The sequence below is a fragment of the Metarhizium acridum genome (genome assembly GCF_019434415.1).
Source record: "Metarhizium acridum strain ARSEF 324 chromosome Unknown scaffold_587, whole genome shotgun sequence".
NCBI lineage: Eukaryota > Fungi > Ascomycota > Sordariomycetes > Hypocreales > Clavicipitaceae > Metarhizium > Metarhizium acridum.
Genome location: NW_027094049.1, coordinates 797,600 through 824,371, shown reverse-complemented (window position 1 = coordinate 824,371; position 26,772 = coordinate 797,600). Strand labels below are relative to the sequence as shown.

The 26,772-nt window shown below is 54.1% G+C and overlaps 13 protein-coding genes across 15 annotated transcripts; 9 read left to right on the top strand and 4 right to left on the bottom strand.

Moving 5' to 3' along the window:
- Nucleotides 1-359: 359 nt before the first annotated feature.
- Nucleotides 360-710, top strand: J3458_022015 (uncharacterized protein; the record flags this gene model as incomplete). Its single annotated transcript, XM_066122885.1, has 1 exon — nt 360-710. One exon carries the CDS (start codon nt 360-362, stop codon nt 708-710), a length of 351 nt encoding a protein of 116 aa, XP_065972106.1.
- Nucleotides 711-1,162: 452 nt separating this feature from the next.
- J3458_022014 (uncharacterized protein) lies at nt 1,163-2,490 on the top strand (the record flags this gene model as incomplete). The annotated part of the gene is made up of 8 exons (XM_066122884.1): nt 1,163-1,197; nt 1,351-1,475; nt 1,516-1,520; nt 1,583-1,666; nt 1,722-1,855; nt 1,891-2,095; nt 2,169-2,352; nt 2,405-2,490. 8 exons carry the CDS (start codon nt 1,163-1,165, stop codon nt 2,488-2,490), a joined length of 858 nt encoding a protein of 285 aa, XP_065972105.1.
- A 47-nt stretch (nt 2,491-2,537) lies between these two features.
- J3458_022013 (uncharacterized protein) lies at nt 2,538-2,863 on the top strand (the record flags this gene model as incomplete). Its single annotated transcript, XM_066122883.1, has 2 exons — nt 2,538-2,652; nt 2,721-2,863. 2 exons carry the CDS (start codon nt 2,538-2,540, stop codon nt 2,861-2,863), a joined length of 258 nt encoding a protein of 85 aa, XP_065972104.1.
- A 1,890-nt stretch (nt 2,864-4,753) lies between these two features.
- HUL4 (putative E3 ubiquitin-protein ligase) lies at nt 4,754-9,796 on the top strand. The gene is made up of 3 exons (XM_007814679.2): nt 4,754-5,653; nt 5,730-7,796; nt 7,855-9,796. The coding sequence occupies exons 1-3, from the start codon at nt 5,101-5,103 to the stop codon at nt 8,775-8,777; spliced, it is 3,543 nt and encodes a 1,180-aa protein (XP_007812870.2). The 5' UTR covers nt 4,754-5,100; the 3' UTR covers nt 8,778-9,796.
- Nucleotides 4,754-9,930, bottom strand: J3458_022011 (uncharacterized protein; the record flags this gene model as incomplete). The annotated part of the gene is made up of 3 exons (XM_066122882.1): nt 4,754-9,584; nt 9,654-9,760; nt 9,892-9,930. 3 exons carry the CDS (start codon nt 9,928-9,930, stop codon nt 9,095-9,097), a joined length of 636 nt encoding a protein of 211 aa, XP_065972103.1. The 3' UTR covers nt 4,754-9,094.
- Nucleotides 9,931-9,974: 44 nt separating this feature from the next.
- Nucleotides 9,975-12,452, top strand: GEP3 (Mitochondrial ribosome small subunit biogenesis protein). Of its 2 annotated transcripts, XM_007814681.2 has the most exons (2): nt 9,975-10,631; nt 10,728-12,452. In XM_007814681.2, the coding sequence occupies exons 1-2, from the start codon at nt 10,151-10,153 to the stop codon at nt 12,386-12,388; spliced, it is 2,142 nt and encodes a 713-aa protein (XP_007812872.2). In that variant the 5' UTR covers nt 9,975-10,150; the 3' UTR covers nt 12,389-12,452. The 2 variants fall into 2 exon arrangements, with proteins under 2 accessions (XP_007812872.2, XP_065972102.1); XM_066122881.1 differs by having other exon boundaries at nt 10,120-12,452.
- Nucleotides 12,453-12,955: 503 nt separating this feature from the next.
- YPI1 (Type 1 phosphatases regulator ypi1) lies at nt 12,956-13,485 on the top strand (the record flags this gene model as incomplete). The annotated part of the gene is made up of 2 exons (XM_007814682.2): nt 12,956-13,145; nt 13,235-13,485. 2 exons carry the CDS (start codon nt 12,956-12,958, stop codon nt 13,483-13,485), a joined length of 441 nt encoding a protein of 146 aa, XP_007812873.2.
- An 832-nt stretch (nt 13,486-14,317) lies between these two features.
- J3458_022007 (uncharacterized protein) lies at nt 14,318-14,617 on the bottom strand (the record flags this gene model as incomplete). The annotated part of the gene is made up of 1 exon (XM_007814683.2): nt 14,318-14,617. One exon carries the CDS (start codon nt 14,615-14,617, stop codon nt 14,318-14,320), a length of 300 nt encoding a protein of 99 aa, XP_007812874.2.
- A 10-nt stretch (nt 14,618-14,627) lies between these two features.
- On the bottom strand, nt 14,628-14,807 carry J3458_022006 (uncharacterized protein; the record flags this gene model as incomplete). Its single annotated transcript, XM_066122880.1, has 1 exon — nt 14,628-14,807. The coding sequence occupies one exon, from the start codon at nt 14,805-14,807 to the stop codon at nt 14,628-14,630; it is 180 nt and encodes a 59-aa protein (XP_065972101.1).
- A 276-nt stretch (nt 14,808-15,083) lies between these two features.
- J3458_022005 (uncharacterized protein) lies at nt 15,084-17,011 on the top strand. 2 transcript variants are annotated; one of them, XM_066122879.1, is made up of 4 exons: nt 15,084-15,288; nt 15,355-15,478; nt 15,541-15,850; nt 15,918-17,011. In XM_066122879.1, the coding sequence occupies exons 1-4, from the start codon at nt 15,256-15,258 to the stop codon at nt 16,648-16,650; spliced, it is 1,200 nt and encodes a 399-aa protein (XP_065972100.1). In that variant the 5' UTR covers nt 15,084-15,255; the 3' UTR covers nt 16,651-17,011. The 2 variants fall into 2 exon arrangements, with proteins under 2 accessions (XP_065972100.1, XP_007812875.2); XM_007814684.2 differs by having other exon boundaries at nt 15,084-15,478.
- Nucleotides 17,012-17,141: 130 nt separating this feature from the next.
- Nucleotides 17,142-20,913, bottom strand: J3458_022003 (uncharacterized protein). The gene is made up of 3 exons (XM_066122877.1): nt 20,538-20,913; nt 19,698-20,391; nt 17,142-19,586 (listed from the first exon to the last, which is right to left on the bottom strand). Exons 1-3 carry the CDS (start codon nt 20,782-20,784, stop codon nt 19,073-19,075), a joined length of 1,455 nt encoding a protein of 484 aa, XP_065972098.1. The 5' UTR covers nt 20,785-20,913; the 3' UTR covers nt 17,142-19,072.
- Nucleotides 17,197-18,233, top strand: J3458_022004 (uncharacterized protein; the record flags this gene model as incomplete). The annotated part of the gene is made up of 2 exons (XM_066122878.1): nt 17,197-17,365; nt 17,434-18,233. The coding sequence occupies 2 exons, from the start codon at nt 17,197-17,199 to the stop codon at nt 18,231-18,233; spliced, it is 969 nt and encodes a 322-aa protein (XP_065972099.1).
- A 1,728-nt stretch (nt 20,914-22,641) lies between the features above and the next one.
- J3458_022002 (uncharacterized protein) lies at nt 22,642-23,001 on the top strand (the record flags this gene model as incomplete). The annotated part of the gene is made up of 1 exon (XM_066122876.1): nt 22,642-23,001. The coding sequence occupies one exon, from the start codon at nt 22,642-22,644 to the stop codon at nt 22,999-23,001; it is 360 nt and encodes a 119-aa protein (XP_065972097.1).
- Nucleotides 23,002-26,772: the final 3,771 nt, after the last annotated feature.

The following is a 26,772-nucleotide window of genomic DNA, read 5'->3' as shown; positions in this document are numbered from 1 at the left end:
ATCCTCCAGCTTCCTTCACGCAACACAAGACAAGCATCTCGGCGTCACATGACGCGTCAAATGGCGGTGTCTCCTGCACAACTGCAAGCCACAGCAAGCAATGATAGGTCACCAACCTTATCACAATGGCGGGCTGTACTGTACGATGCCTGTGCCCAGCAACTCTAAAGAGTCTCCGCGACTGCGGATGCGGGACGACTCACCCGCGAGCAAAACAAAAACATGGCGGTGGGTGCTCAGCTACTGGGAATGGGAGAAGATTGAACAAGGCGGGCAGCAAGATATTGGATGAGTGTCCGGCCCCCGCCGTTGGACCTGCTGCATCACCATGGGTCAATGTAAGACGTGTGTGCCTCTAGATGGCGCCGACCGGCTGGCCGTTGCGTGTTTTCCGCCTTGGGATGGATGCATCGGTAGCCCGAAATCCGGCGAAGCAACCACCTCAGCTTCCTGAAGATGCTTCAATCCCCGAGTACGGAGCTGCTCCACGCGGAAACCGGGCTGGCAATAAGCGTAATGAACAATGTAATCAAGGGGCCCATTCTGCATGGAATTCAGCATTGTTAACAGACGGACGGGGTAAAAAGAGGACGGAACTCATTGCTTCGTCCCGAATCTGCACATGCGCAGTATCAGACGTCGAGTCCCGGCAGACGGGAGAAAGTCGCCAGCAATCCGGCGGGGTCACAGCCGCCCCGGCAAGGGGATAAGACCAAGAGGTCCCAGCCGAGACCGATAAGTGACATCTGGATTTCGATAGGCGTTTACGTTGCTCCGAAGAGCAGGGCGGGAGGGGAAAAGGTCGCCAAGGGTCTGGTAGCTTCTGACGCCCACGCCGGTGTGTTCTTGCTTGTTGCCGCGGTGGAATAAAATGCTCCGAGGGTCGCCTCATCTCCTTTTTTTTGGGTTCTCAAACTCCTAGGTACTGTTTTTGTTTGAAATTGGTGCTATTAGACGACCTGTTCTATATCTCTCCACGTATGTTAGCTATCATATGGCTGTGATGGAAGCTGCGTGTTTCTTTTTTTTTCGATTACCTTGGCTAACGGGTTTCCCATCATGGCAGCTTTCAGGTACTTAGACTCCGAGCTCGCGGGGCGAAAACGTCGTACACGCCGGCCACACAAAATCGAAATATACAAGCAAAAAGAAATAATTCAAGATGGCAAACCTTCCCAAGCAGATGAAGGCTCTCAGGTTCGTTCTTTATATATTTCCAGTCGTGGGTCTCATCTAGCCATCAGGGTGCCTTTGAGCCAGAATGCCCGACTGACCTGGTCTAATACCTCGCTCGTTGCCGTATGCTCTTGTTTTCCCACCTTTCCATTGCTGACAACTTGCCCTGCTCAGATATGAGAAGCCTGAGGATTGGTCCATAGTCACGGTCCCGCTCCCAGAGCTGCGCGACAGTGATGTGCTCGTGCAGGTCAAGGCCTGTGGTGTCTGCGGAACTGGCGAGTCCCTCAGCCTACCCTGTACCTCATTCTTTGCCCAACAAGCTAACAAACTGTGCAGATTTGGTTACACGCCCTTGTTCTTTGCCGCTGTAGGGAGGGCCAGTCATGTTAATTGGTGTTTATAGCACATCCACGAGGGCGAGTTTATCGCCAAGTTCCCGCTTATTCCCGGTCACGAAACCGTTGGTGTCATCGCTGCGGTTGGCAAGGTATGCACTTGTACGGAACACGCACCAGTCCGATCCGTGTTAACGACATGCCCAGAACGTCAAGGGATTCCAGATCGGCGACCGAGTCGCTGCCGACAACAGCGAACTCTGCAACGAGTGCTTCTACTGCCGCCGCGGCCAGCTGCTGCTCTGCGAGAATGTACGGGCAGCCGTGGACCTCCACTTCTTGTCTGTCTGTGACTCTGTGGTGCTGATGCGCATAGTTCAAACGCCCATGGTGTCACCATGAATGGCGGCTTTGCCGAATACTGCGCATATCCCGCCGCCAAGGTGTTCAGGATTCAGAACCTCAACTGGGTCGACGCCACCCTGCTCGAGCCCGCCTCCTGTGCCTGCCATGGCTTGGAGAAGATCCGTCCCAAGCTGGGCTCTCACGTTCTCATGTTTGGTGCTGGGCCTACTGGTCTTGTGAGCGCTTTCCGCGGGAAGGGGCACGGCTTGTAAGGAACGGACAGGGCTTGCTAACTTGAATGTGCTGCAGATGCTCGCCCAGCTTTTGAGGCAGAATGGAGGCTGCCAGGTGACCATTGCTGCGCCCAAGGGCTTGAAGATGGACCTGGCCAAGAGCCTTGACGCTGCCGATACGTATATTGAGTTGTCGAGAGAGAGCCCCCAGGCCCAGTTTGACCAGCTCAAGAAGGACAACCCCTATGGCTTTGACATTGGTACGCATCTTGGCCTGTCTTCTATACTTGTATGACGCTGACAGGGTTGCAGTTGTCGAGGCCACTGGTTCCGTCAAGATTCTGGAAGACGCCATCAACTACGTCCGTCGTGGTGGCACCCTCGTCGTCTACGGGTAGGTTTTGACGGTCTCGATTCACACACGCCCACGTTGCAAAAATGCCTGATGCATGATTACAATAGTGTCTACGCCAACGCCGACCGGGTCAGTTGGCCCCCTGCCAAGATTTTTGGTGACGAAATCACCATTATTGGGTCCTTTTCCGAGACGTACATGTTCCGTGAGTCCAGCCCCTGCCGCCCTCGCACGGCAGTCTACGTAGTGACCAACTAATGTATTGTGTTGCAGCCGCTACGATTGACTACCTCGACTCTGGAAAGGTCAAGACCAAGGGCATCGTCAATAAGACCTTTAAACTGGAGGAGTTTGACAAGGCTCTTGAAAGCATCAAGGACAAGACAGCCATCAAGGCCGCCATTGTATTCGAGTAAAATTTGTTTCCTAGAGCTGTAGAGAAGAAGAAACAAAGGCTAGACATATACAGTAGACGTTCTGATATAAATACAGTCACAATCACATGCTCACGGCTTTGCAAGAAGTGATGAAAGAAGTTAGAACCACTTCAGGGAGCACAGACTATGTACATACTGCCTGCTCTGTAATACCGGTGGAATAATTGCATCCTGGCTGCGCTGTCGGCAAGATGTGGTTTGTACAAGGCCACATCGGGTGCTCGGTAAGACGAGGGATTATGCGAGGAATGCCGACATGGAGTGATATTGTGGCATGGACGACGTCTGTTTGGGGGAGTTGGCGAGCCGGCATGTTTCAGGTAAGGTTGCGTGACGGCAGAAGACTAGGTTGGGCATTTTTTTATGGAGATTTTTTTTTTCGAGCGGGGTTTGACGTGACGGAGTGCTCAAATGCAGGACGAGATGGGTGTGTTGAACCCGTGTTCTTCCTTTTTGGTCTTGGCGAGTAATTGAACCGCCGTCAAGGCTGTGGCCATGTATTGCAAGTATCGCGTTGGGGGGCAGCTCCGTGGGTGTTAAGGTCTAAGGTTTAAATATATTATACTTTTTATTATAATATACTCAAAGGTTTAATTGTCACTCTTTGAGTTTTAATAGCGCTTTTAAGTCATTTAAACACAAAGATGCAAACGCTTCTAATAAAGCAGAAGTCATGGCTAAAGTGATTCCAGTTATTGAAGGACAGTACAATCCAAGTGGCATACTTCTTTCAATAAACTGGATTGCCACCCGACAAGCTTGCTATAATGGTGCAATAGGGGCAAGAGGGATTCATCATGTACAATCATGTGGGCAATCAGAGCCGCGATATGACAACAAGGCCTACACGCTCTCGTCCACTTACCAGACTGGTCACCTCAAAATATTCACCACTCACTTGATTCCTCCATCTAGTCCTGGAGGGAAACCCAGCTATGTTATGACACAAGTTCAATGTTGGGCCTTGACCAGTAACGACGCTCATTCTTGTCGACAAGGCATTGCTGCACATCGGAATGGTAGAGATTGGGCCAAACGTCAAAGAGATGACGCGATTCACGAAGCAGACGAGCAGATAAAGTCGAAGCGGTTGGTAACCTGGCGGGCATGTAGCGGTGAGCATTGTGCTAACCGATGGTGTAGATCCTCCCCCTGCTGAGAATGGTGAAATATAAGGTCCTGGACATGGGTGACGCTCGGTGTAGAGTGGCGAGGTATAGGGACGTGGCCACGATGAAGTATTCGGGATATGTCGAACTAGTACCATGATATTACTTTAATAAAAATTAAACAGGACTTTAAATCTCTTATATATTAGAAATAATATAATGAAATATTGGTTTATATTTTATTATTTAGCTAATGCACCGTGATAGGCAACGCACGCTTAATAAGAGAGCGTGCTTCATATGCAGCCAAGGCTGTCCACCGTTCATCGAGCTTGACGCGTCCCCCAAGTCCCGCCATCGTGGCGGTGACGGATATGTGGTGTTTGAAATGGTAGACCGAGATGGAAAGACGAGCTGCCACACACCCACGGAGCACAGAACTACCGAGTCCGAGTCGATGCATCCAAGTCGAGGAGAGAATGAAAAGTGTCGCGTGCCCGTGGATAGGATTGGCAGTTCGATACCGGGACGAAAATGGCATCCAGTGCCTGCGCTAGCCGGACCAGACACCAGACTCATGTCTCGGGTCCTCGTTGCAAGCACCCAGGGGACCATTTCCAGCCAGTCGCCCCAGCGCCACTGGGCCAGTGGATCATCAATGCAGCACGTTGGCCCCAGTGCCCCTGGAGCGATAATTGGTGGCGGCTGGCTCGGTGTCTCATGCCCAAGCTCGCCGGACGCATCGATGCCATCCTCCAAGTACCTGATACAAATACGCACCCCATGCTCTCGACTGTCCAAATGCTGCCAAAGACGAGCCGCCGTCGTTGATGCCCGCTTGGCATGCTGTCCATGCGCATTTGATTCAAGACGACTGCAACAAGCAAATCAACCGAATCAACCAACATCCTGTCCCGACTGAGTGTCTCACAGCGCCGAGCCCAAGATGCCACAACCAGGCCTCGTTGTCTCGCCGCGATAATTGTCGTACTTGCCTCGCAGAGCACCAGTCAGATGCAGAAGCCGCTTTCCTTATTGAACAAGGGAGCTACCTAAAAGCTCGCCAGTCCATGTCTGCTGGGAAGGGGGAAATAAACTGGGAGAATCATGGCTTCCCCATCTCGCAGCCGTTCTCGACCGCCTCGTCACGACCTCGTTACTCGAATTCACGCCGATGCTCTTGAGACACCCACCATACTTCTCGGATCTATCGACATCTCCAACAGCCAAGCACATGAAGACTCGAGCTCTTCGGAATCTGATTTTCAGCGAACCAAACCAAGCAGGTTGCCTGCCCGCCATGTACGCTCCTTGAGCAATCCGTTTCCTTCGTTTCTCGGTGCTGCAACGAAGAGGCAAGGCTCGACGAGCCAGCCGCAAGCTGATTCGGACAGGGGAGATGTTGGCAACGCCATGGCTGGACCAAGCGTTGGAAATAGACACAGGCGAGGCGGTCCTACGGGTAGCAAGGACTTTGCCACGGGAAATTGTATGACGTGCGCATCTTTAATGCGATGGCCCAAGGAATTGAAAGTGTTCAAGTGTACTATCTGCACGACGATTAATGATTTGGCCGCTCCGGAGAGTGAGGCCCTCAAGCCCGGGATTCTCGGAAGGCGGCGTGATGGGAGTGCCCATGCGTCGTCTGATAGCTCAACTTGTATGTGGCCCTCTCTGTTATACTGCGATAAGAAAGCCTGGCAAACTTATTCCTCACCCCCAATTTCTTTGAATAGGCCAACCAATTTCCTTACGACACTGTCAACGACTTGTGAGACAGTGTATTCATTCGTACATTTCTATGAAATTGATTCCGAGGCCAGCGCCGGAGCCTGCAGGCTGGCACTCTCATGCTACATCTCAAAGCAACACCCCAGCATTAGATGCTTACGGAAATCAACATGCCCACTCCCATGGACGACCAAGGGGCGCCTCGTATGGAGAAGAGCAAGACGGCTATAATCCCAAATATGTCTTTGAAGAGCAGCCTACCTTACGGCCCAGTCCACTACGGCCAAATGCCGCCCCCAGGTCATATCCGTCTTCACAGTCTGAAAGGCCACCCCCGCCGGGGCAGCCACCCCTGAATCTGAATCTCATGGCACGCCACAGGGCATCGTCGATGAATGGTCCCTGCGAACCAAAGAGGATATTTAAACCCCTTGAGGAATACATTGCGAAGGCGTTTGGCTCATTTGACTGTATAAACTCGTCATTTTCAACAGAGAACAGAGGGCGGGAGTGCCAACAAGCCGACCAAATTCGGCGTAAACCACTGCCGTCGCGCGGAAGATCACTCTCACAATCTGCCGACACTTCTCCTCGGGGGGAGTCCCAACCAGGCATTGTCATGGATGAGCTGGACCCGAAGTTGCTCCTTCTGGGCGATTTTGCAGAGAATGGCTCATGGTGGACGGGGGGCCGTAGACAGCCAGGGCCAACGAAACAAACTTCTACCCGTCGACTTGAAAGCCCCCCCAGGAAACCAGTCACAATGAAGACCCCGAACCTGAACTGGGGTGAGCTTGACAGTTGGTACTGCTTAATCATTAATGCTGCGGAAGAATGGTTCTCTGTGTACGAAGATGTTTGCAGGGAATCAACTGTTAGACCTCAAACGCAGAGAGACCTCGAGATTCTGGAGCAAGAACTGCTACAAGGGCAAGAACATGCCCAAAGGGTGTTGCTGAAGGCGACAGAATCGCTATTGAAGAGACCTGGCCGGCCGATGGCCAACGCTAGTGATGTTCGATTCCTTCTCATCATCATGGAGAACCCTCTTTTGCACGCAGAGTTTAGGGGATTTGGTGGCATTTTACAACCAGATGCTGTGGCTCATCCCCCCCCTCAAGTAGTCTCGCCAAGACGAAAACTTCTTCCGAGTTCTGGGCTCTTATCCGGCCAACACTCAGGCATAATCAAGCGGATCATCGGTCTCATATCGAATACACCTCCGGAATGCCACAATCAGCTCATCACATGGTTTTCCAAATATGACAGGAGACGATTTGTTCGCACCAAGGATTTGATATCAGGTTTTTTGAGCTACCGACTACTCCGACAAATTGATAAGAAGCAACCTACAGAAGTTGATATCACGGCTGGTTTGATACCAGAGATGCGCGCTGGCCGGTCTGGTGCTGGTTTCTACCTTCATGATGAAATCAGAACCGGGGGAGCTTCCAAAAAGAAGGAGCCGGAGCACAAGATTGCGTATACTGAGGACTGGCAGATCAAAGCGGCGTCCCGCGTGCTTGCCCTTCTGTTCGCAGCCAATAGTGCCCCTGGGATCAGACATGGCTATTCAACGACGGCGGCGGGGGTCAATGTTGCGGCTGGATCAACCCGCGAATACGGACACTCTAGTGGACAGCTGGTCCCAACCACGGACTTTTATAACTCAATGATAGATTATGCTGATTTGGTCAGCGACTTTGAGTCCTGGGAGTCGAAACGGTCCAAGTTTTCCTTCTGTCAGTATCCGTTTTTAATGAGCATTTGGGCCAAAACTCACATCCTGGAACATGATGCCAAGCGACAGATGCAGATGAAGGCACGGGATGCCTTTCTTGACAGCATAATGACCAACCGCAACGTAAAGCAATATCTTTCGCTCGACGTTCGTAGAGAGTGTCTTGTTGAGGACAGTCTTGCTGCTGTTAGTGAAGTCATTGGAAGCGGAAGTGAAGATGTCAAGAAAGGTCTCCGAATCACGTTCAGAGGTGAAGAGGGTATTGACGCCGGCGGTCTGCGGAAGGAATGGTTCTTGCTCCTCATCCGGGAGGTCTTCAATCCCGACCACGGTAAAGTTACGCCGACAACGATTATATCCTGCCGCCTAGCTAATCCAATGATTTGTAGGGATGTTTCTTTACGACGAAGACTCGCAGTATTGCTACTTCAATCCCGCCACATTTGAAACGTCGGATCAATTCTTTTTGGTTGGTGTAGTCATGGGCTTGGCAATTTACAATTCTACCATCTTGGACGTCGCTCTACCGCCATTTGCTTTCCGCAAACTGCTGGCGGCTGCGCCAGCTCACGGCCTAGGCATGTCCTCTCGTCCAAGGCCGTCGATGCAATATACTTTGGAGGACCTGGCGGAATACAGACCACGGGTAGCCCGTGGGCTTCGTCAGCTTCTGGACTTTGAGGGAGATGTGGAAAGCGCATTCAGCCTTGACTTTGTAATTGACACTGAGAAATACGGCACAACTGTTCAGGTGCCCCTTTGCCATGGAGGCGAGCGGAAGGCTGTTACAAATAGCAACCGACGAGAGTACGTTGACCTCTACATTCGATATGTACTGGATACGGCGGTGACGCGCCAGTTCGAGCCTTTCAAAAGAGGCTTCTACACCGTCTGCGGAGGCAATGCCTTTTCCTTATTCCGACCTGAAGAAATCGAGCTTCTCATCCGAGGATCGGACGAGGCTCTTGATATTGCATCATTGCGTGCTGTGGCTGAGTATGACAACTGGGAGAGCCGCCAGCCGGACGGTAGTAGCCCCGTAGTCGGATGGTTTTGGGAAACGTTCCAAGAAGCAACACCAGGGAACCAGCGCAAGCTTCTTTCATTCATCACGGGAAGCGATCGAATCCCTGCAACGGGGGCCGCTATGCTGCCAATCAAGATTTCGTGTCTTGGCGAAGATGTCGGCCGTTATCCGATAGCGAGGACTTGCTTCAACATGCTTTCACTGTGGCGGTATGGGTCGAAGCAAAAACTGGAAGGCATGCTGTGGAGAGCTGTGTTTGAAAGTGAAGGATTTGGTCTGAAGTAGGGCTACATATACAACACACGCCGACGTAGTAGGCTCGGTGTATGGAGGATTTCAAACCGCTCTTGAAGCATAGAGCAAGCATATTATCTCGGCATAACACGGGGCGTCAAGGACATATATGGATAGAGATAAAAAAAAGCACCAACTCGCAGTCCAGCAGGGCAATGACTGGAAACATTGATACCCAAGTTGGTGCAATAGTTGAAGATGAATAAAATATACATGTATTTTTTCCACAGCTTGAATAATACAGAGCCTCTGATGCGGCTAAATTATACACGGCTTTTGTTTCTTCGTTTTGGCTTTCGAGCATCCATCTAAGCCTCCTCCTGCTCAGCCATACCCCCTGCTGCCCTCGCCCTCTTTAGCATGTCCTCCTCCTTCTTCTTCTCCGCCCTCAGCGCCCTCACCCTCTCTCTATCGACATTGCCCTGCTTCTTCATAGCTTCTAGACTCTGAATCTCTGCAATCTCGGCGCTCGTGGGCTGCAACGCCCTCGCGCGCGTCTCGGCGAGGAAGAACTCTAGTATGTCGGAGCTGTGCCTGTTCCTCATGTCGATTGTGACGACCTTTTCGTCGGCGCCCGGCGGCTGCGCTTTGGAGAGGTTGTTACGCGACGAGGCCGGCTGCGAGGTCTCCGCCGCCGCCGCCGCCGAGGAGGAGGAGGAGGAGGAGGAGGTGCCGCCCGAGGCGCGCATGTAGATTGTCATTATGGGCGGCGCGGCGTTGTCGTCGTGCCGGTTGAGGATCATGGGCACCGCCGGGTTGTGGTACTTGAGGCGCGGGAGGTACTGGCGCCAGAACTTTCTGTTTCCCCCCCAACTCTGATATTAGCCCTGGCAGTACTTGTGTGTCGCTGTCGGCGGGGGGACGAACCTGGCTCCCATGTGGCCGTTGGACATGCTCGTCGCAAAGTCCATGTGTATCCTCGTTACTTCGGGCGGCAGGATGGCTGCGCCTGGCCCGCAGCGGAGGTTGATTAACTGTCAAGGTATTTTTTGTTAGGCACAGGGGAGGACGGGGGGAGGACGGGGGGAGGACGGGGGCGGCGTACCCTCTGTTTGTTGTCAGTTTGGTTGTTTCACGACGTCTTTTCTTTTCCGGGGGGGCTTACCTTTCTGAGGAGGTGTAATCGCTCTCCTAGGGAGCGCATTTTGTCACCGTTTACTAAAGCTTGGTATTGGGTGAGGTGGTTCTTGGAGGTTTGAAGTTGTTGGGAATTCTGGCCCACACCTCTGGTCGGCGGACCGGCTTTCATCCGTGGTGTGACGGGACCCTTGCTTTAGGGGCTCCTTTTTTTTTTTTTCCGGAGCTGCAAGCTGGACAAATGTGGAATTCGGATCTTGCACGTCTTTTCGGTGTATTTGTGAGGGATGCGTCGCGTTTCGACGGCGCGCTTGCTAAGTAGGGCACTGGGGATAGGTGAGCGTGCGGCGAGCGTCCCCGTCTTTCTATGCCCTGCCGTCGGTCGGCGCGGCTTGCCTGCTCCCCGGGCGCCGGGAGATCTTGCGAGACCGAGCCGCCGATTCAACAGCACGGTGGTTCCTGCGAGGGCGGTCGAGGATGGGCCGGGGCTGGTAGACCAGCCGGCGAGGCAGCTTCCGGTTACGTGTAGCGGGTGCGGAGCGTTTGCGCAGACCGGTGATGCGCAGCAGCTGGGGTACTTTGATTTGCAGAGCAGGAGGGTGCGCAACTGGCTGCGTCCACGGAAGGGCGAGGGACCGGGCAGCGCGGCGGCGGCCGAGGACAAGATTGTGGACGACGTCCTGAAGGGCTGGGACGAGGAGCGGCTGGAGGCTTTGGGGTTGCGCGCTGAGAGCATGATTGGGGATGGGAGCGCCAAGGAGTTGGAGAGTAAGTGCGACGACGACTGGGCGGGCGGTCTTTGGGCTTGAGATGGACCGGTATTGGGATTTTCTTTACTGACGTGCTTGTTTTCTTTTGCTCTAGGACTTGTCGCGGGAAAACCGCCTGTTTGCGACAGATGCCACGACTTGATACACCACAGCACGGCGGCCGACACGGCAAAGCTCACCATGCACCACCCTACGGTTGAATCGCTGCGGGAAACCATTGAGGAGTCGCCGTACAAGTATAACCATATTTACCACGTCATCGACGCCGCCGACTTTCCCATGTCGCTCGTCCCGCGGCTCAACGTCCTGCTGGGCGACATTCCCCTGCGGTCGAGGAATCGGCGCTCGCGGTCGGGCAAGTTCCACAACGACCGCAAGACGGAGATGAGCTTCATTATCACGAGGGGGGACTTGCTCGGCCCCACCAAGGAGATTGTGGACTCCATGATGCCATATCTCCGTGACGTTTTGAGAGACGCCCTTGGTAGACTGGGCGGCCGCGTGCGTCTGGGTAACCTGAAGTGCGTCAGCGCCAAGAGGGGCTGGTGGACAAAGGATGTGAAGGAGGATATTTGGAACAGAGGAGGCGCCGGGTGGATGGTGGGCAGGGTCAACGTCGGCAAGAGCCAGCTGTTTGAGGCCGTGTACCCCAAGGGCAGGATGGGCGAGAGCAACAAGGGAGACAAGGACCGGCCGGCGCCTACGCATGCGCAGACCGCCGACGATGCCTACGGCCAGCGGGAAGCCTGGGAGCATCTCAACGTCGGCGAGCTGCTGCCCCCGCCGCAACCTACCCAAAACTACCCTTCCATGCCGGTCGTTTCCTCGCTCCCCGGCACCACGGCGTCTCCCATCCGCGTGCCGTTTGGAAACGGCAAAGGCGAACTCGTCGACCTCCCGGGCCTTGCGCGAAGCGACCTCGAGCTGTTTGTCAAGGAGCCCCATCGCCAGTCCCTCATCATGAAAAAACGCATCGTCCCCGAACAGGTCGCCGTCAAGTACGGCAAGTCGCTGCTCCTGGGCGGCGGTCTCATCCGCATCACGCCTCGCACGCCGGACGTGGTCTTCCTCATGTACAACTTTACCCCCATCGACGAGCATCTCACCATGACGGAAAAGGCAATCGGGTTCCAGGAGCAGACGCGCGAGTCTATCGGCATCGAGAACATCACTCTCCCTGGCGTCGGGGGGAGGATGAAGCACGCGGGGACGTTTAAGCTGTGCCATGACGTTACAAAAAAGCGCGCCGGGCCGCTGACGCGCAAGAACGCCGTCGGGCTCCAGGTCGACCGGTTGCCATTCAGGGTTGTGTCTGTGGACATCCTGATCGAGGGCGTCGGGTACGTCGAGGTGGTTGCGCAGGTGAGAGCCAGGGAGTTTGAGCGGTGGGAACGCATGCAGGCGGATATTGAGCGGGCCGCGGCCGTGGAGGGCGAGGACGCTGAGTCTGTTGTTGCAGCGCCTGGAGAAGAGCCGGCGTCGCAGGATCCGTTTGGGGAGATGATGAGGAGTAGGAGAGATGTGCTGGGCGAAGATGTGCCTGCGGTCAAGCCGCGGGAGAAGCTACCCGAACCGGATTGGCCTGCGGTGGATGTCTTCTCCCCTGAGGGAAAGTTTGTGGGCTCCAGGAAGCCGATTAACGGGTGGTTGAATAACAAGCCGAGGGTTCTGGCGGAGCATAAGAAGACGCGGCCGAGGAGGAGTATGAGGGGGGCCAAGAAGAAGGCCAAGATGGAGAGGCGCAAGGGCGAGTGAGGTGCGGTTTGGATGTGTATAATTGGTTGAAGCTGTACAGTATGTATAATACCACTCTATGATGCATGTGCTGTTTAGTTATATTTGGGCTGGGAGTACTGGCAGATGGGTCGTGTAGTGGCTCTCGTGAAGCTGTAATGATGCTTGTGTGGCAGCAGCAGCAGCAGCAGCGGCTCTGCATATACATACAGATGCAGAACGTTCCTTTTTGGCTGAATCTACCTGAAGCCCTGCCGTCTTGCGAACCCGACTCATACATGCCCACGGCTCCCGTCAACGGAGACGAGTTGACGTGTGTGGAACGAGCGAATGGCGGGGGGCGGATCATCCCATGTCCCAACCCCAGAAAGGGCACTCCGAATTTTCGACATGCACCTCGCTCGATCCCAACAAACGTCATCATCCTCGTGTAGAAACCCGCTTCACCGCGCACGCCTGCCTCGCCCTAGATATCTCCCCAGAATAGAGTGCATATAGACTCACCGCGCGCATTAGAGACGCCAACCCCCCAAAACCGTGGACGTAGCTTCAGCGCTGCCGACCCTCTTTGCACCCGACACGACGACCATGTCAGATAGACAACGCCAACGAGCCGCCCCGGCGCCGTCAACGCCCCAAACACAAACACAGACCGGATCACAGACAGACACACAGCGCATCCTTCGTCTACGCGGCGGCCACAACGCAAATGGGCGATCAGTACAGTGGGCAGAGGACGTAGTAGACAACGAAGGCTTGGGCAGGAAGAGCTCCAAGGGTAAGCATTATCAACCTGGGAATGCGTGCGCTTTTCACCATGTTTTCCCCCTATGAGAGGGCGCCTAGCTTACCGATGATTGCTTTTAGTTTGCTGCATATACCACAAGCCAAAGGGCGTAGACGAATCCAGCGACGAGTCCTCCTCCTCGTCGGATTCCGACACCGACTCGGAGCCGGAGAGCGGGAGGGGAGACGGCAAGAAGGTGCCCGCGTGTGATGGTGGCCATTCGCATGGCCGTGCGAGGAGGCCCAAGGGCGGGCGCAGGCAGAAGAGGCCGCCGAGCCCGAATGCGTATGAAAAGGTGCCGACACAGAAGCCCAAGGGGGAGTCCAAGTAAGGCCCATGGCGACGAGTAGAAGGACTCGGCATTATTACTACTGTTTGTGCTCTTACCGTTGCATGTTTTGGTTTGCGTTGATGCGCTTTGATGCTGGGGGGCCCTTGGAGGGCATGCCATTTCTGTGGCGTATACAGCGTGGGTAGGGATTATGAATATAATTGGCGCTGAAGTGGTGCTAGGAAATATGCACTTGGGTCTTCTGCGAGGCCGTTTTCCAACGGTTGAAGGTGGGGATTGGGTGGATGGGTGCTGAGCCATCAGTTCATGTTGTCTTGGTGTTGAGTGCTTAGATGATGGCTGCCATCTTGAACCTTGAACGATGTGTCCTGGAAGCTCTCTGCGACTCTGCTTTCTCACAGCTTCTCTGGCTCAGATCGGTGCCTTGTCCTCTTGAATCTGGCCTGTCCGCGCTGAGCAACCTCGGCAGCTGGCTCCTGCTGCTGATGTTACGGGTGGGGATGCGGATTTTGGTCAAGGGGTCCTCGGAGACATGGCTTGATGAAGACGTAGGGTGGTGAGTCCTTATTGTTACATGGTAGAGTGAGAGGCAAAAAGTACTCGACTAGTCTGGGTACCTGGCCATCTTGCACCATGATGATACATTGTAGAATAAGTATACTAGTTAGTATACGTGGTATACAAACCATTGATACCGGGTATTTTTCTTAAACCACGACGCCGGCTGTCTATCATCAATCACACATCCTGAATCTGTACATTCATCACTCTCTCCTTCAACACCTGTGGCACTGGGAACTTGGCAGAAAAAAGGGGTCGTGAAAATCCTCCATCAGCAAAATGGGCAAACAGGTCCTTCACCCCGACGACCTTATGTCTTCCCACTCTCAACAACAAAATACTTGCCCGCCTTCCTGCCCGCCGTCCCTACAACATCCCACTTCTCACTGCTCTCATCTTCAATCCTTGTCCGCACCCTCCTCGGACGCTGGTAATGCCCTACGCGCTCTTCTGCATCCAACAGCCCCTGCATGTCTGCCAACGTGATTGTGTTTTCGCGTCTGGCCTCGTCCGTCTCGTCTTGAATCGCACGCAGCGGTTCGACACCCGCTGTATCGACGCGCTGGACGGCGCGGACAAAGTGGAGTTCGTCTTGGAGCGTGGCTATCATGGTGTGTTCTTCAGAGGGCGTCTGGGGCAGGGGAAGCGCAGCGAGGCGTAGGAGGTGGTGTAGCTGGGAGCTTGTTATCTTCTCCGTTGGCGCCGGTGCTGCTGCTGTTGTTGCCGGCGGTGGGTTGCGGAGAGATCTCACGGACCAGGTCGGCTTGGAGAGCATCTCGGCGGGTGACGGTTTGCTGCATGTCGACAGGTTGTGCTGCCGGGGCCGTAGGGCGCGACGCAGGAGGCAGCGGCAGCTTGTGCAGAACGGCATTGTTGACGGTGTGCTTTTGAAGCACCAAGACCTTTTTCCCCCCCCTTTGTCTTGAATTGTGGTGGTGGTGAAAACGGACGCATCAAAGTTGAGCTCGGAGTCGCGGAGCTCCATGGGCTCCACCCGCGACCGGGGAGGGGCCTCTACCGTGCGTGACCTCTTTGTGGTGGCGTTTCACCAATCCGCAGCTGAGGCGTGTCGTCAGTCTGTGTGGTGTGTGTCATGGTTCCGTCTTCCTTGTCAACCACCGCCTTGTCCAACTTACATCCTGCAACCTTGAACATCGAATCATCACTGCCTCGCCATCGCAGCTACACGGGTCATCAAGAAATAGCTCCTCGTTACTGTTTAGCATTGAAAAGGCACGATCCGCAGCCATGCCTCGAGATCCTCACACTCTGCTCAAACAGGTGCGGCCAACCTCCTCCCCTTCCGCTGCTGGGATTCCCAACTGATGTCTTCGTTTGGCGATGCAGGCAGAGAAGAAACTGTCCGGTGGCGACGGCTTCTGGGGCTTCTTGAGCGACAGAAGTGGAAACGACAGTGATGGGGCGGATTTACTCGAAAAGGCAGCTAATGCTTTCGTGGCAGAGAACTCGTGTACGGGCCCCTCCTGTCCGCAGCGTGCATGCAAACAAGGAACTGCTCTAACGATTGACTAGTTATCGAGGCAGGAAAGGCCTTTGAAAAGCTCGCCGCAGTCTACAGAGACAAGTTAGAATTGGATTCGTCAGCTGCCGGTGCTGCTGGGAGCGCCATTGAGGCCTACGTGAAAGCGGGTGACGCCGCTGCCGCCGCGCGATGCTTCGAGCTCCTTAGGTCCCCAGCCTTGAAGAAGGGTCAATCGAATCGAGTCGACAGATATGGGCGGCTGCTGGCCGGCCTGTACGAGAAGACGCTGGGAGATATGAAGTCGGCATCGTTGTGTTATGATGCGATTGCGGAGGAGTACGAATCAAACCATAATCCACAGTGCGTATATTTGCCTTCTCTTGTAGGCGGCCCTAACCATACACCTTGCTGACAATGCTCGTCGCAGTAATGCCAGGAAGAACAAGATCCAGGCGGCGGCGACCCGCGCCATCTACTTTGCCCAACTAGTCACAGCCGGTACTGATCCACACGAGAGTGCCAAGGACCTCAAATATGTCGAGAGGACCTTGATAAGATTGGCACAGGACTCTTACAACACCAACGAAATGCTGCTCAGACTGGGGATTGTTTACCTCATCACAGGAGATTCGAACGACTATGATAAGGCTGCAGCCCCTGCCGCACCCGCTGCTGCGTCCGTTGGTGCTCAAGCCGCCGCCGCCGGATCTGCAGCTGGTGCGCTCGCCGAGGAAGCCAAGGCGGCATTCGATGCTCAGACACGACTCGACTATGGTTTCACAAGGTCGAGGGAAGGTGCACTAGTGCGTGATCTGGCCGCGGCGCTGAAAGCGGACAACCTGCCACAGTTTGTGAAACTGGTCATGCAATATCCTGGGACAAGTGAAGAGTCCAAGGCCTGGAATGAGACCATGTTGATGCTAGCAGGGGGTTACAAATGGAAGGGCAATGCCGTCAAGGCAGAAATGGAGAGACAAAAGCGGCAGCCTTTTGAGGATTCGCAGAACGAGGGTCAGCAGCAGTCTTGGGGAAATCAACCGCCGCCTCAGCATTACTCGCAGCCTCAGTATCAGTCACGAGAGCAGCCCCCATATCCGCCAGAAAAGCAGGGCGCAAATGATCTGGAGCCAGACGTTCCGGATGCAAACGAATGGGCCTAAGGGTCCAGAGCAGCAGCATCATACGTGGAGAAGTCGAGGGTGTTCCAGCAAGGGGCTGATGGGCATCGTACGGGGCCGCGGTTTGCGTGGAGAATAGTGCTGTGCTGGCCTACCAAATGAATCTATGCCTTGCACAAGGCAAGAAGAACCGTTGCGTGGGAAACGAAGACCAGGCCATAACTGGAGCTAGAACTAGTTTGTCTAATATAAAGCTGTCTTGTGAGGTGCAGTCCTATGCAAGCAACTCCATGGTCGTCGACAAGTGTATGGTAACTACCTAGGTACCTAGGTACATAGACACACCCAACTAAGCTAGTGAGAGACGCTGCTAGGAGGCAGAAGCATATTAATATATACCTAGTACCTACTACTAATCTAGAGTACCTTTCCCGTCACTTGATATTGAATAATCCAACCCGGGCCGCTTGTTGCCCCACTTCAACCCTCGCCCCAGAGCTGCCAACTTCCCAGCATTTTCAACGTCACCTCTACACGCCTCAACCTTTATCCTCTCTCTCCTCATCCGCACCGGCCAACAATTGCATCATGACGGAAACCGCAGAAGCAGCGTCCAGCTCCAGCTCCGCCGCGGCCGCCGCCGAGCGCGCGTCCGAGCAAGCCCGTCTCCGCCGGGAGCGCCGAGAGGCCAAAATCAAGGCCGGCGGTGCAGCGAGACTAAACAAGATCAATAGCATGGCCGGCCGCATCGTTCACGGTACGTGGCTCTCGATTCCGCCCATCGCAGTCCCCTGCCATCTTGCACTCCAGCTGAACCGGCAGCAGATGACGACCAAGCTACACCCGCCGCAGCAGACAAACCCACCACGCCATCGAAACCCCAAACGCACGGTGACCCTGACGAAGTCGACATCTCGCAACACTTCTACACACCGCTAACCACGGCTCGCCCTGCGCCCTCATCCTCCTCCCCCGGCCCCGAACCAGCCATCTCCGAGGCTCAACTCCGCCAAATGATGCTCGGCTTCGACCGACCCTCCAACCCCGACACGCCCGGGTCCTCGACGCCGAGCAGCATGCCCAACATGGACGACGACCCCCTCATGAAGATGATGACCCAAATGATGGGCCAAGCCGGCGCCTCGCCCTTCCCCGGAATGCCCCCCATGCCGGGACAGCAAGCACAACAAGCCGCCGCCGCCGCCGCCGCGGCGCCGTCCGCCTACCAGACAACCTGGCGTGTCATCCACGCCCTCATCGCCCTCAGCCTGGGCCTCTACCTCACTCTCTTCACCACCTTCTCCGGCACAAAGACGGAGCGCGACGCCGCCGCCCTGGCGCACGTGCAGCACACGCCCGCCGACGACGACAACGAGCACCACAAGCGCATCTTCTTCTGGATATTTGCCACCTCCGAGGCCGTGCTGCTCACGACGCGGGTGTTCCTGGACAGGGGCCGCGCACCGCCGCCGGGCATCCTGTGGACGATAGTGGGGTACCTCCCGGAGCCGATCCGGGGCTACGCGAGCGTCTGCTTGAAGTATGGCCAGATTTTCACCACTGTGAGGACAGATATACTGACCTGCATGTTTGTTTTGGGCGCGTGCTCTTGGCTGAGGGCATGATGTGATGGATTCAATCTGTAAAGAAGAAAAAAAGTGTCTGGCATTTGGAACACTGGGACTGTATAGCTACGTGGTGCAGATACTATGACCAAGTGAATGCGTCAACTGCGCTATCAGTGGTGCTCTTCAAATGTGACTTTGCCGAGAGTATGTTGGGACCATGGTACCAAGGAATCTGATACCAGGGCCGTCGTGGCTCGCATTTGCAGGAATCCAGAAAATCCGTGAGTCGAATTGGACGCCATACCAGCAAGAATGGTACAAAAGAGGAAAACCCTGGCAGCCCAAATCTCTGTTCAATGGCGTCCCGAAACCAGTGCTTACCCAGTGAAACATACGGACCAAAGAGAAGGGAAAGAGAGGTGTCAGTAATTATAACACTCCAATCGGGACATCGTCCAGGGTACTCTGTACAATCTAGGCGTATGGCAGCGAACCCGTGTCACGATAATTCCATCATACACTGTCGTCAAAAAGATAAATTCGCATTCAAGGGCTTTTTATTTGAATGTGTACATTCTCATCCTACCGTCCGAGTCGACCATCTTGCCAACCTCGGACAACTAACTGCCTGAAACCGCAATTTCCCTTCACGGATCGCTTAGTGCATATTAGGGACAGTTCTTTTTTTTCCTTCTCTTGCCCGCCAGATAAAATAAAAATCATTCAACCCCCGCCGGCTCGTGCAAGAGCCAATTTCAATCATTCAACGCCGTGTGGTATCAAGTCGGGAGCTCTAATTCTGGCATCCCCCCCATTCTTCCAAAATTCCGTTCCCGTAGGCCGTAGCAAACATATCTGTGTCAAGGAAAATAAAGAGCCAAACCCAGGAAGCAGTGTTATCGTTGCTCGAGGGCAGAGACTTGCATGGCGAGGGCCTTGTTTCCTCGGAGCAGCTCGTCCAACCACTCGGCAGCCATGGCTAGGGTCGTGCTCTTGCTGAAGCCGCCCCCCTTTAGCCCGGGTACCAGTTCGCCCAGGTCGTCGAAACCTTCCTTGATGAGAGTTCGTCGTTTTTGTTCACTGCGGATGTGGTTCTCGCGCTTCTGTTCCTCGGAGAGATTTTCACGAGGGGGCTTTGACCCGTTGACGCCCGACTTGCGGCGTCTGCTGCCGGCAGTGGTGTCTGAGGGGGGTTCTGATCCGCTCGCTGACCGTTCAGACTTGGTCTTTCGCTTCCGGCCCGACTTGGACGAGGTATCGTCGTCGTCGTCGTCGTCATCCTCATCGACGGCGGTGCCCCGGACATTTTTGCTCTTCCGCCTCTTCCTTGGCGGCGCGTTGGGGTCTTCCTCTCTCTTGATGTAGACAGGTCCGTCACCGTTGCTGCTTGCGGCTTGGCCATTGGCGGGACTGCCGGGGCGGGTGTTAGCCGCGCTCTGATTGACTTCCAAGCACTCGAGACACTTCATCTGGGTTTGATGCATCGACTCCACGGACTCCTTCCTTGGCTCTGGTACGTACCCCTGGACATCAGAGAAGCTTGCGTCTGAACCCCATTGGAAGTCGCCCAAGACAGGTTTCGGGACGGCTGTCTTTTCTTTTGACCCCCACATCCAGCGAGTGAATGTGTGATCAAGTTCGTTTCCCTGGCTACTCCTCCTGGCCACTCTCTGGTTTTCTTCCGTGAACTCCTCCATCGGCTGGTGTCTGAGGTGGCCAACTGGGTAGACCAAAGGCCGGTTGGCGGTACTGCCGGAATTGCTACTGTTGCCGGGGCTGCTGCCGCTCTTGGGTGTACCGGCGCGGTTGCCATTCTGAAGCAGGGTCGCGGCGGCGTTCAGGACGTCGTCCGAGTGCTGCTGAGAAAAGGTTTGTGTATGTGAAGGAGCAGGAGGGGGAGGGGGAGGCATCATGCTTGAGTCGGCCGACAATATTCGCGACAGCTCGTTCTGGTGGTCACTGGAGAAACCAAAATCGGCCGATGTCTCCTGGGGACCGAGGGAGGTGGAAGAGCCCATAAACTGAGGGGGAAGGTCTAGCCAGGCATCGCTAAAGTTGAGGCCCTCGCCAAACGAAGGCATATTGTATTGATTCGACGTCATGTCCTCGAAGAAGGAGCTGAGGAACTTGCTATCCGTCTCTGTTAGGAGCGGCGCTCCGGGAGCCGGGTCTGGGGCGGCATCGAAGATGTCTGGCTGCGTTGAGTCTACCGAATCTATTGCGTCACACGCGAGAGGGTCAGCATGAGTGAGCGGCGGCGTACGTTTTTGCAAGAGGTTAGTAGAAGGGCGGACGAGCAGAGAAACCAAGGCACAATGAGAGAAGGGGACGGGCAGGATATGTAGCAAGATGTGCACATACACCCAAACATGAGCAAGGGATCGGATTCAGGCTGCGTCGAACCCATCCTGGGAGCGTGCCGCACGGCGAGCATGAGGAGCGTCGGTTCTCGTAGTCGGGGTTGCGGTGTGCTAAAAATTGTCGGAAACGGCGCCGTGCACCGCCAACGGACGCGATGCTGGTGGTGGTGTTGGTACGAGTGGAGGTGGTCGAGCAAGACAAGTAAAGAGAAATAGAGAGGAGGAGAAATAAAGTAGGCAAGAAGCATGTGCAAGGTGGGAGTTTTGAATGCTTAGCACATGATGATGAGACCCGGGGAAATCTGGGGTAGTGGGCAGGGTGAAGACGGGAAACCGTGGGACAGATTTTGGAGTTACGAGATGGCAGATGAGCGGGATGGACGGCGGATGACGGGCGATGGCGGAGGCTGAAGGATGCCGGCAGGGTTCTTGGCTGCTCTCGAGTCTTGCTTGCGCTTGGAGTCGGGGTGTCTGGCCTGGGCCCAAGAACTCAGCCCAGGTACTACTCCGTACTCTGTGGGGCGGGGCCTCTTTTGACCAGACCTTTTTTTTTTTTTTCAAGTTCATTGATCTGTCCCCTCTCCAGCGCCTCCCCGCTCGTCCCCTCCTTGGTTGCTTGGGCAAGTACGCTGAGGTGGTGGTGCCTTGATTCTGTGGCTCGCGAGTGGTCGGGTGGTCGAGGGGTGCGGTTGTGGCCACCAGCTTTCCCTCACTCGCATTGTCACACCCAGGAATGTCGAACACAACGCCAATGCTCAACTATTGTCGTCTCCTTACAGATGTTACAGATGACCGTGGCTCCGTGCTTAATGCTCCGTGCTCGATGCTCCACGCTCCATGCTCCCTGACAAAGTTGCACTCCCTACTGGCATGCATGTTCAGACCTGCGGACGGACTGCCATTGTCGAGGCCGGCCGAGGAAGCCATTTGGGCGGATACCCTCTCCAGTCCAGTCCGCAGAATTAGCCCTCACAGTTCAATTTAGCCCACACACGGAAATGTGGGAGGGGAGGGACCGTGATCTACGGGCTACCTCTGTGTGCATCTGTATCGTATCCCACGCCTAAGGCACTTGGATGAGAGCGGGGCATTCAATTTTGGCTAGGCGTGTTGGGTGACAAGCTACGTCCAGTCGTTGGCGAGTGTTTGAAGTGTCATTCCTGGAGCTGCGTCATATCCTTTGTGCCGGACAGATGGAACTCGAGTTTTGGCCCAATATCATGAGTTTAACAAGTCGACTGCCCACGACGGACGGATCTGGCAACCACACGCGTGCAGGGCCCAATCGTCAGGGACAAACCTACCAACAACCATGAAGCCCTATAAGACGCGTATTAATATTGCAAATCCCAGCCTGCCCGCAATCACTCCGCCCATCTGCAAGTCTCGGACCGACGGCTGCCGTCGTTGTTCCCAAAACGTCAATATAAAATCTTGTTTGAGCCAACGCCCTTCATGTCCGTGCCATTATTGTTGTGTGGGAATTAGACTTGTGTACTCCCGTGTATCTATTGTACAAAATGCCATCCTTCAAGCAATTACGGAGTACGTTATTTACCTGCTCTTCACTCTAGAGCGCAGCAACAAGGACTTGTCGATACACCATTCTGTTTGAACCAAGTACACACCGCGACACCCACTTCGACGGCCTGCAAGCCATCTGTCTTGTCGTACCAGATTGAACTGCTTGCTCGCCGCCATCGGGTAGCAACACCAAACATCGATCCGTCAAGCCCTCATCCGGTATGTACTCCGCAACACTGATGGATGTTCCTCTAGCCGCGTCCGAGAGGGTCTCAGAATTTGGCCGTCAAACTTACCCAACCCCTGTCAACAAGCGACGTCGACTATGATACTGCGGAGGATTTACGGAGCTACTCCGTATTATAACATCTCCAGAATCGCCCCGCCAGCTTTGCCCTGTATTGCCTGGGCCGCCTGCCATGAACGCCTTTTCCCGACGAGGACAAATGCCGGCCGGCTGGATGCGACAATACTCTCAAGGTAGCCATTTTGTTCTTTACGACAGTCATCGACTCCCAGAGACGTATGATTGGTAGTAGACGTCAATTGCGCCCCACGAAGCACTCGACTCCCCACGTGAGATGGAGCCGGCGTACGTAAATCTCGCTACCGGAGGACAAGGCACGTCAAGTCACTATGTATTCCTGCATCCGCCACAATCACATGTCATCTGGTCTCGCCCTCTTTTCTGCCTCGAGACCTTTCTCCAGAATGTCTCTGGTCGATTCCACCAAGCCATTGTGATGGGGATGGTCATGACTCCGATCAATCCCGGGCTTATTGTGCCTCGTAGCAAGGTCCGGAGTACCCCGTCGGTTGATCTCAAGCATGGGATTGGCGCGGCGACTATTTACAGTAGGTCATCCATCCTTTCGTCTCACAAAATGTTCGTATTGCCTACCCATCAAGAAGTTGTTTTGTGGCACTATCAGTTCCCCTAAGCAGTTTGGCTTGTTCGGGATAGAGTCGGATCCGGCATAAGCTAGGCCGGTCCACACCATTACCTTGCCTGTAAATCATGATGCATTTCTTAGCTGGCGTGGCTTTTTCGTCCCTTTCCTGCTATTCGTGAAAGCGAGAAGAAAGGAGGACCCTTTATATCTCATTGTTGGTTTGCATGACACGCTCATCGGATGTATATCGGGTCCCGCGCCTGTATCTGCCAATATTCTGTGTTTTGGACGAGCCCCGTAGACCCTTGGCAAAGCCCCGGTTGAAACTGTGTCGACCAGAGCACATGACCCGAAATAGCTCATTCTTGGCGTGATCTGGAACAGCCCTGTACATAGTACTCCGTAGTTAATCGCGGGCAGAACGCCAACATTGAGGGGTCTCCCATATCCTCTTTCTCGGGATGCTTGCGACCATTCGTTGCGAACATTAATGCGCTTGCCGTTATCGGTGGCTTGCAATAATGTGGCTTTGTAGCTTATTTCAGGACATTGCATAATTCACCTGAGCCTCTTTCTGGTGTATGGGAGAAATTGATGGCGTCACCACGTTTGTAAAACAGTTGGCGAGGACAGAGTGGCCTCTGTAGATCTTGGCAAGCTTGACTGTTGTACGGATTAGTCCTGAGCGACATATATTGACTGGTCTTAGGTGTGCGGCTGCACGCTGGTTCCACGTACCCCTGCACAGTCTGATGAAGGTAGTTCGGAGGGCTTGCCATATTGGATTGCTGACGATGGTGGTTTCGGGACATTTGCCTGGCTTGTTTGTACATGTATAATGCATGGTGTCTTTCCGAGGGACCGATTCCAAAGTTCAACGCCAATATTTCATGTTTGATTCTCTGCGTTTCCGAAGTCGACGAGACACATGGCGTTTAGAAGGATTTATTAGAGTGCGTTGACCCCTTCCAGAGCGGATATTACGGACACCATCGTGTGCCGAAAAGATATCCATGCCGATTTGCAGCTCGCATACGGAAATCTCCGGCCAAAGTCATCTACTAGTTGATGGGTGCCAAGTAATGCTTGACCTAAAAGAAGCCAACAGCGGATTAACAACAGTGGAGGTGGTCCCACTGCCTGCGGTTGATGCGTAGTCATGAATTCCGTACCTCTTGCTTGGTGTTCTATTTTTTTAGGTCCCGTTTTGACCCAAGATGGACAGTTCCAATTTAAAAATTTGAGTTAAAGCGTGAGGTTGTGCGTGAAGACGGGGCACCAGAAGCAGAGACTGGGATCATGCTGCCGGTTGGGACCATGTTCCAGCACACCCACACAGCTGCCCACAATGATGGAGATGGCAACCGTGCTGGGAAAGTCGCCCGATTGCCCCTGTAGACTGTTGTACTGCAGCATCGCCATGTTGTGAAGACATACATACAGACTGTCGATGAAGTTGAATGCTGAAACGCCGAGCAGAATTGACATGTCCCCCTCCCCCTCCATAGAGTACGTACTGCCCCTACCCCACGCTTCCCAATGCTGGCCGAGGCTTGTGACAGCTGCTGAGCTGGCCAGAAAGGAACTGTGTTTTCCTGAAGCCAAGGAAGGAGCTCTCCAGCTCGAGCTTTGGGGTGTTTCGAACATTCAATATTGAAGCTTTGGAATAACCACATCATTCAGTCCACGAGGTCACACGCTCTCTCGCGACCGTCTCCGTTCTTAACGTCTGGCTGTTTACGTCGTACTCGTGCGCAGCATTGATGCTGTGCGACCGAACACGCTTCCGCGGCTCTCGCTACAACCACGGCCGCTGTTGTTTCGGACTCAGACGCCGACTTGCAGCGGCAAGCCTTTCCCGTGGCGAGACCTGTCATCTAATATTGTATTGACGCGACACCAGATTGCTACTCCGTACACGGACACAAATTCTCATCCAGTACCTGGCGTCTACGATATACGTACCTAGGTACATACATCTCCATCAACACTATCGAATGCGCCCCTTCTCTTTGCATACCGTCAACTTTTGTCTTTCTGCGCTCCTGTGGATTGCAAGGGACCGGCTATTTTGCGCCGTGGAAAGAGGAACTGCGAATGCCACTGTCACCTTGGTGTGACGCTTCCAAAGACCTCCCGAAGGAATCAGGAACTGTCAATGGCAAGGCTGTCGTCGGCGCTGCTACCCGTGGTTCGTAGGAGCCAAGTTCCAAACGAAGCCGTGCACCGCCAAAGTGAACTGCCACAGATCAGCCCGACTTCTACCGACCACCAACGTTGAACGTATTTCCATTCGCTCGCCATCAGCCGGTTGGTCAACCCCGGATTGTCAACTGCCCCATCCCTCTTTCGTCCGCCAATTCCCCATTCGCGAGTATTTCCCAACATGGAACTACGGGGGGCTGCCTCCAAAGGCAGTCCAGATAATCGAAGCATTCTCACTTCAACCATGACCAGTATTAGCACTGGTACTAGCTCCCCCAACTTTCTGCAGCTGCAGTCGATTCCACCGCCCCTGCGGCCGCTTGTACGCGCATACCCTGTTGGGCTATGCATCTGCCGTACTGCCACGACTCTTGACGCTTGTCTTGCAGCATTTGTCCAACAGGAAGCGGAAGACCCCCAATTACGCATTGCCAGAAAGAGACGAGAACACGTTTTTGGAATCCGCAAAGCATGTTCTGAAGACTGGTTTGGACCCTTGCCGATTTCCCACGTTTTGTGCTACCTTGGTTGGAGGTGCCACTCTATTACAGGTTCGTCATCATCTTATTTAGCTACTGCAAAACCATCTCGCTAGCTTTATCAATCTCGATTTACAAACTATCCTGACATCTCACACACACCACACCCCACATCTTTACCCCAACCACCATTTTGAGACCCGGATCCCGGTACTTCGTCTCCCAAGCTTCACCACACCACCCCAAACCTAGTCTATGCCATTCCCAGAAAAACCATATCAACACGGATCAGAAGTCAAAAACGTTGGCCATTCTGTCACGGTTGCCTTTCTTCCCCTGTATATTGTTACTTTTGGTGGCAACTCACAGCGGGAGGCCAAAAGTATTTGACCAAATCAGGTACCTAGCTATCACGCTCTACACTACAACATATTACAGTTTATTAGTGTATACTTATTGGTGTGCAAATATACTCTGGCGCAGATTGTATCTTCTACGGTTGTGTTCTCTACACCCCCGGTTAACATTTGTTGGAAACAAGGCACCCTTGAACACGATCATAACCCGCGCCGCCACAAACCTGGGCAGTGTTGCCAAACTAAGGTACGTAGGATCGGATCTCCGGCCAAACTATCAAGTTCCGTCCTGGAGCTAAGCTAATATCCACGCTCTTGTGATCTCCACTCCAGACTTAGCAGATTCCTTGCCGCGTTTATTGCTGCTTGGTTTAGTCTAAAGCTGTTGCAGTCTAAAAAGCCTACATTACGAAGGCGCGCCGGATCATCTACAACTCGACACGTCGATCCCGCAACCGGCGAGAAACTTGCTGGGAGAACGGTGGACCTGACACTATTCGCGGTAACGCAGGCTATAGACGTTATTGTTGGCGAACTATGGGCACGACACAAGAGCCGGCGCCTGGCCGCGCAAAAATGGACCAAGGTACGAAATTATGCGGCACGCAACTCACCGCTTTGCCCCAGTTTGCGTTTGCAGGACATAGCTTGTACATGCAGTCTCGCGTGCTCTTTGGCCCATGCTGTGTATACCCTAGCTTATGCTAGACTAAACTATTGAATCTAGTCAAGTTTTGCTAATTTGTAAAACACAGATCGAGACTTTCATCTCTCGGATG

Excerpts from the sequence above, each read along its gene's own strand:
- GEP3 (XM_007814681.2), top strand. The coding sequence starts at position 10,151 with ATGCGTCGCGTTTCGACGGCGCGCTTGCTAAGTAGGGCACTGGGGATA. Across the intron at positions 10,632-10,727 it reads GAGCGCCAAGGAGTTGGAGA|GACTTGTCGCGGGAAAACCG; the intron begins GTAAGTGCGACG and ends CTTTTGCTCTAG.
- J3458_022003 (XM_066122877.1), bottom strand. The coding sequence starts at position 20,784 with ATGCTTCTTGCCTACTTTATTTCTCCTCCTCTCTATTTCTCTTTACTT. Across the intron at positions 20,392-20,537 it reads TCCCTTGCTCATGTTTGGGT|ATTCGGTAGACTCAACGCAG; the intron begins GTATGTGCACAT and ends GTGACGCAATAG. Across the intron at positions 19,587-19,697 it reads AGCTTCTCTGATGTCCAGGG|TCCCGCCAATGGCCAAGCCG; the intron begins GTACGTACCAGA and ends CCGCCCCGGCAG.
- HUL4 (XM_007814679.2), top strand. The coding sequence starts at position 5,101 with ATGGCTTCCCCATCTCGCAGCCGTTCTCGACCGCCTCGTCACGACCTC. Across the intron at positions 5,654-5,729 it reads GTCGTCTGATAGCTCAACTT|GCCAACCAATTTCCTTACGA; the intron begins GTATGTGGCCCT and ends TTCTTTGAATAG. Across the intron at positions 7,797-7,854 it reads GGTCTTCAATCCCGACCACG|GGATGTTTCTTTACGACGAA; the intron begins GTAAAGTTACGC and ends AATGATTTGTAG.
- J3458_022005 (XM_066122879.1), top strand. The coding sequence starts at position 15,256 with ATGCCTCGAGATCCTCACACTCTGCTCAAACAG. Across the intron at positions 15,289-15,354 it reads CTCACACTCTGCTCAAACAG|GCAGAGAAGAAACTGTCCGG; the intron begins GTGCGGCCAACC and ends TTGGCGATGCAG. Across the intron at positions 15,851-15,917 it reads GAATCAAACCATAATCCACA|TAATGCCAGGAAGAACAAGA; the intron begins GTGCGTATATTT and ends TGCTCGTCGCAG.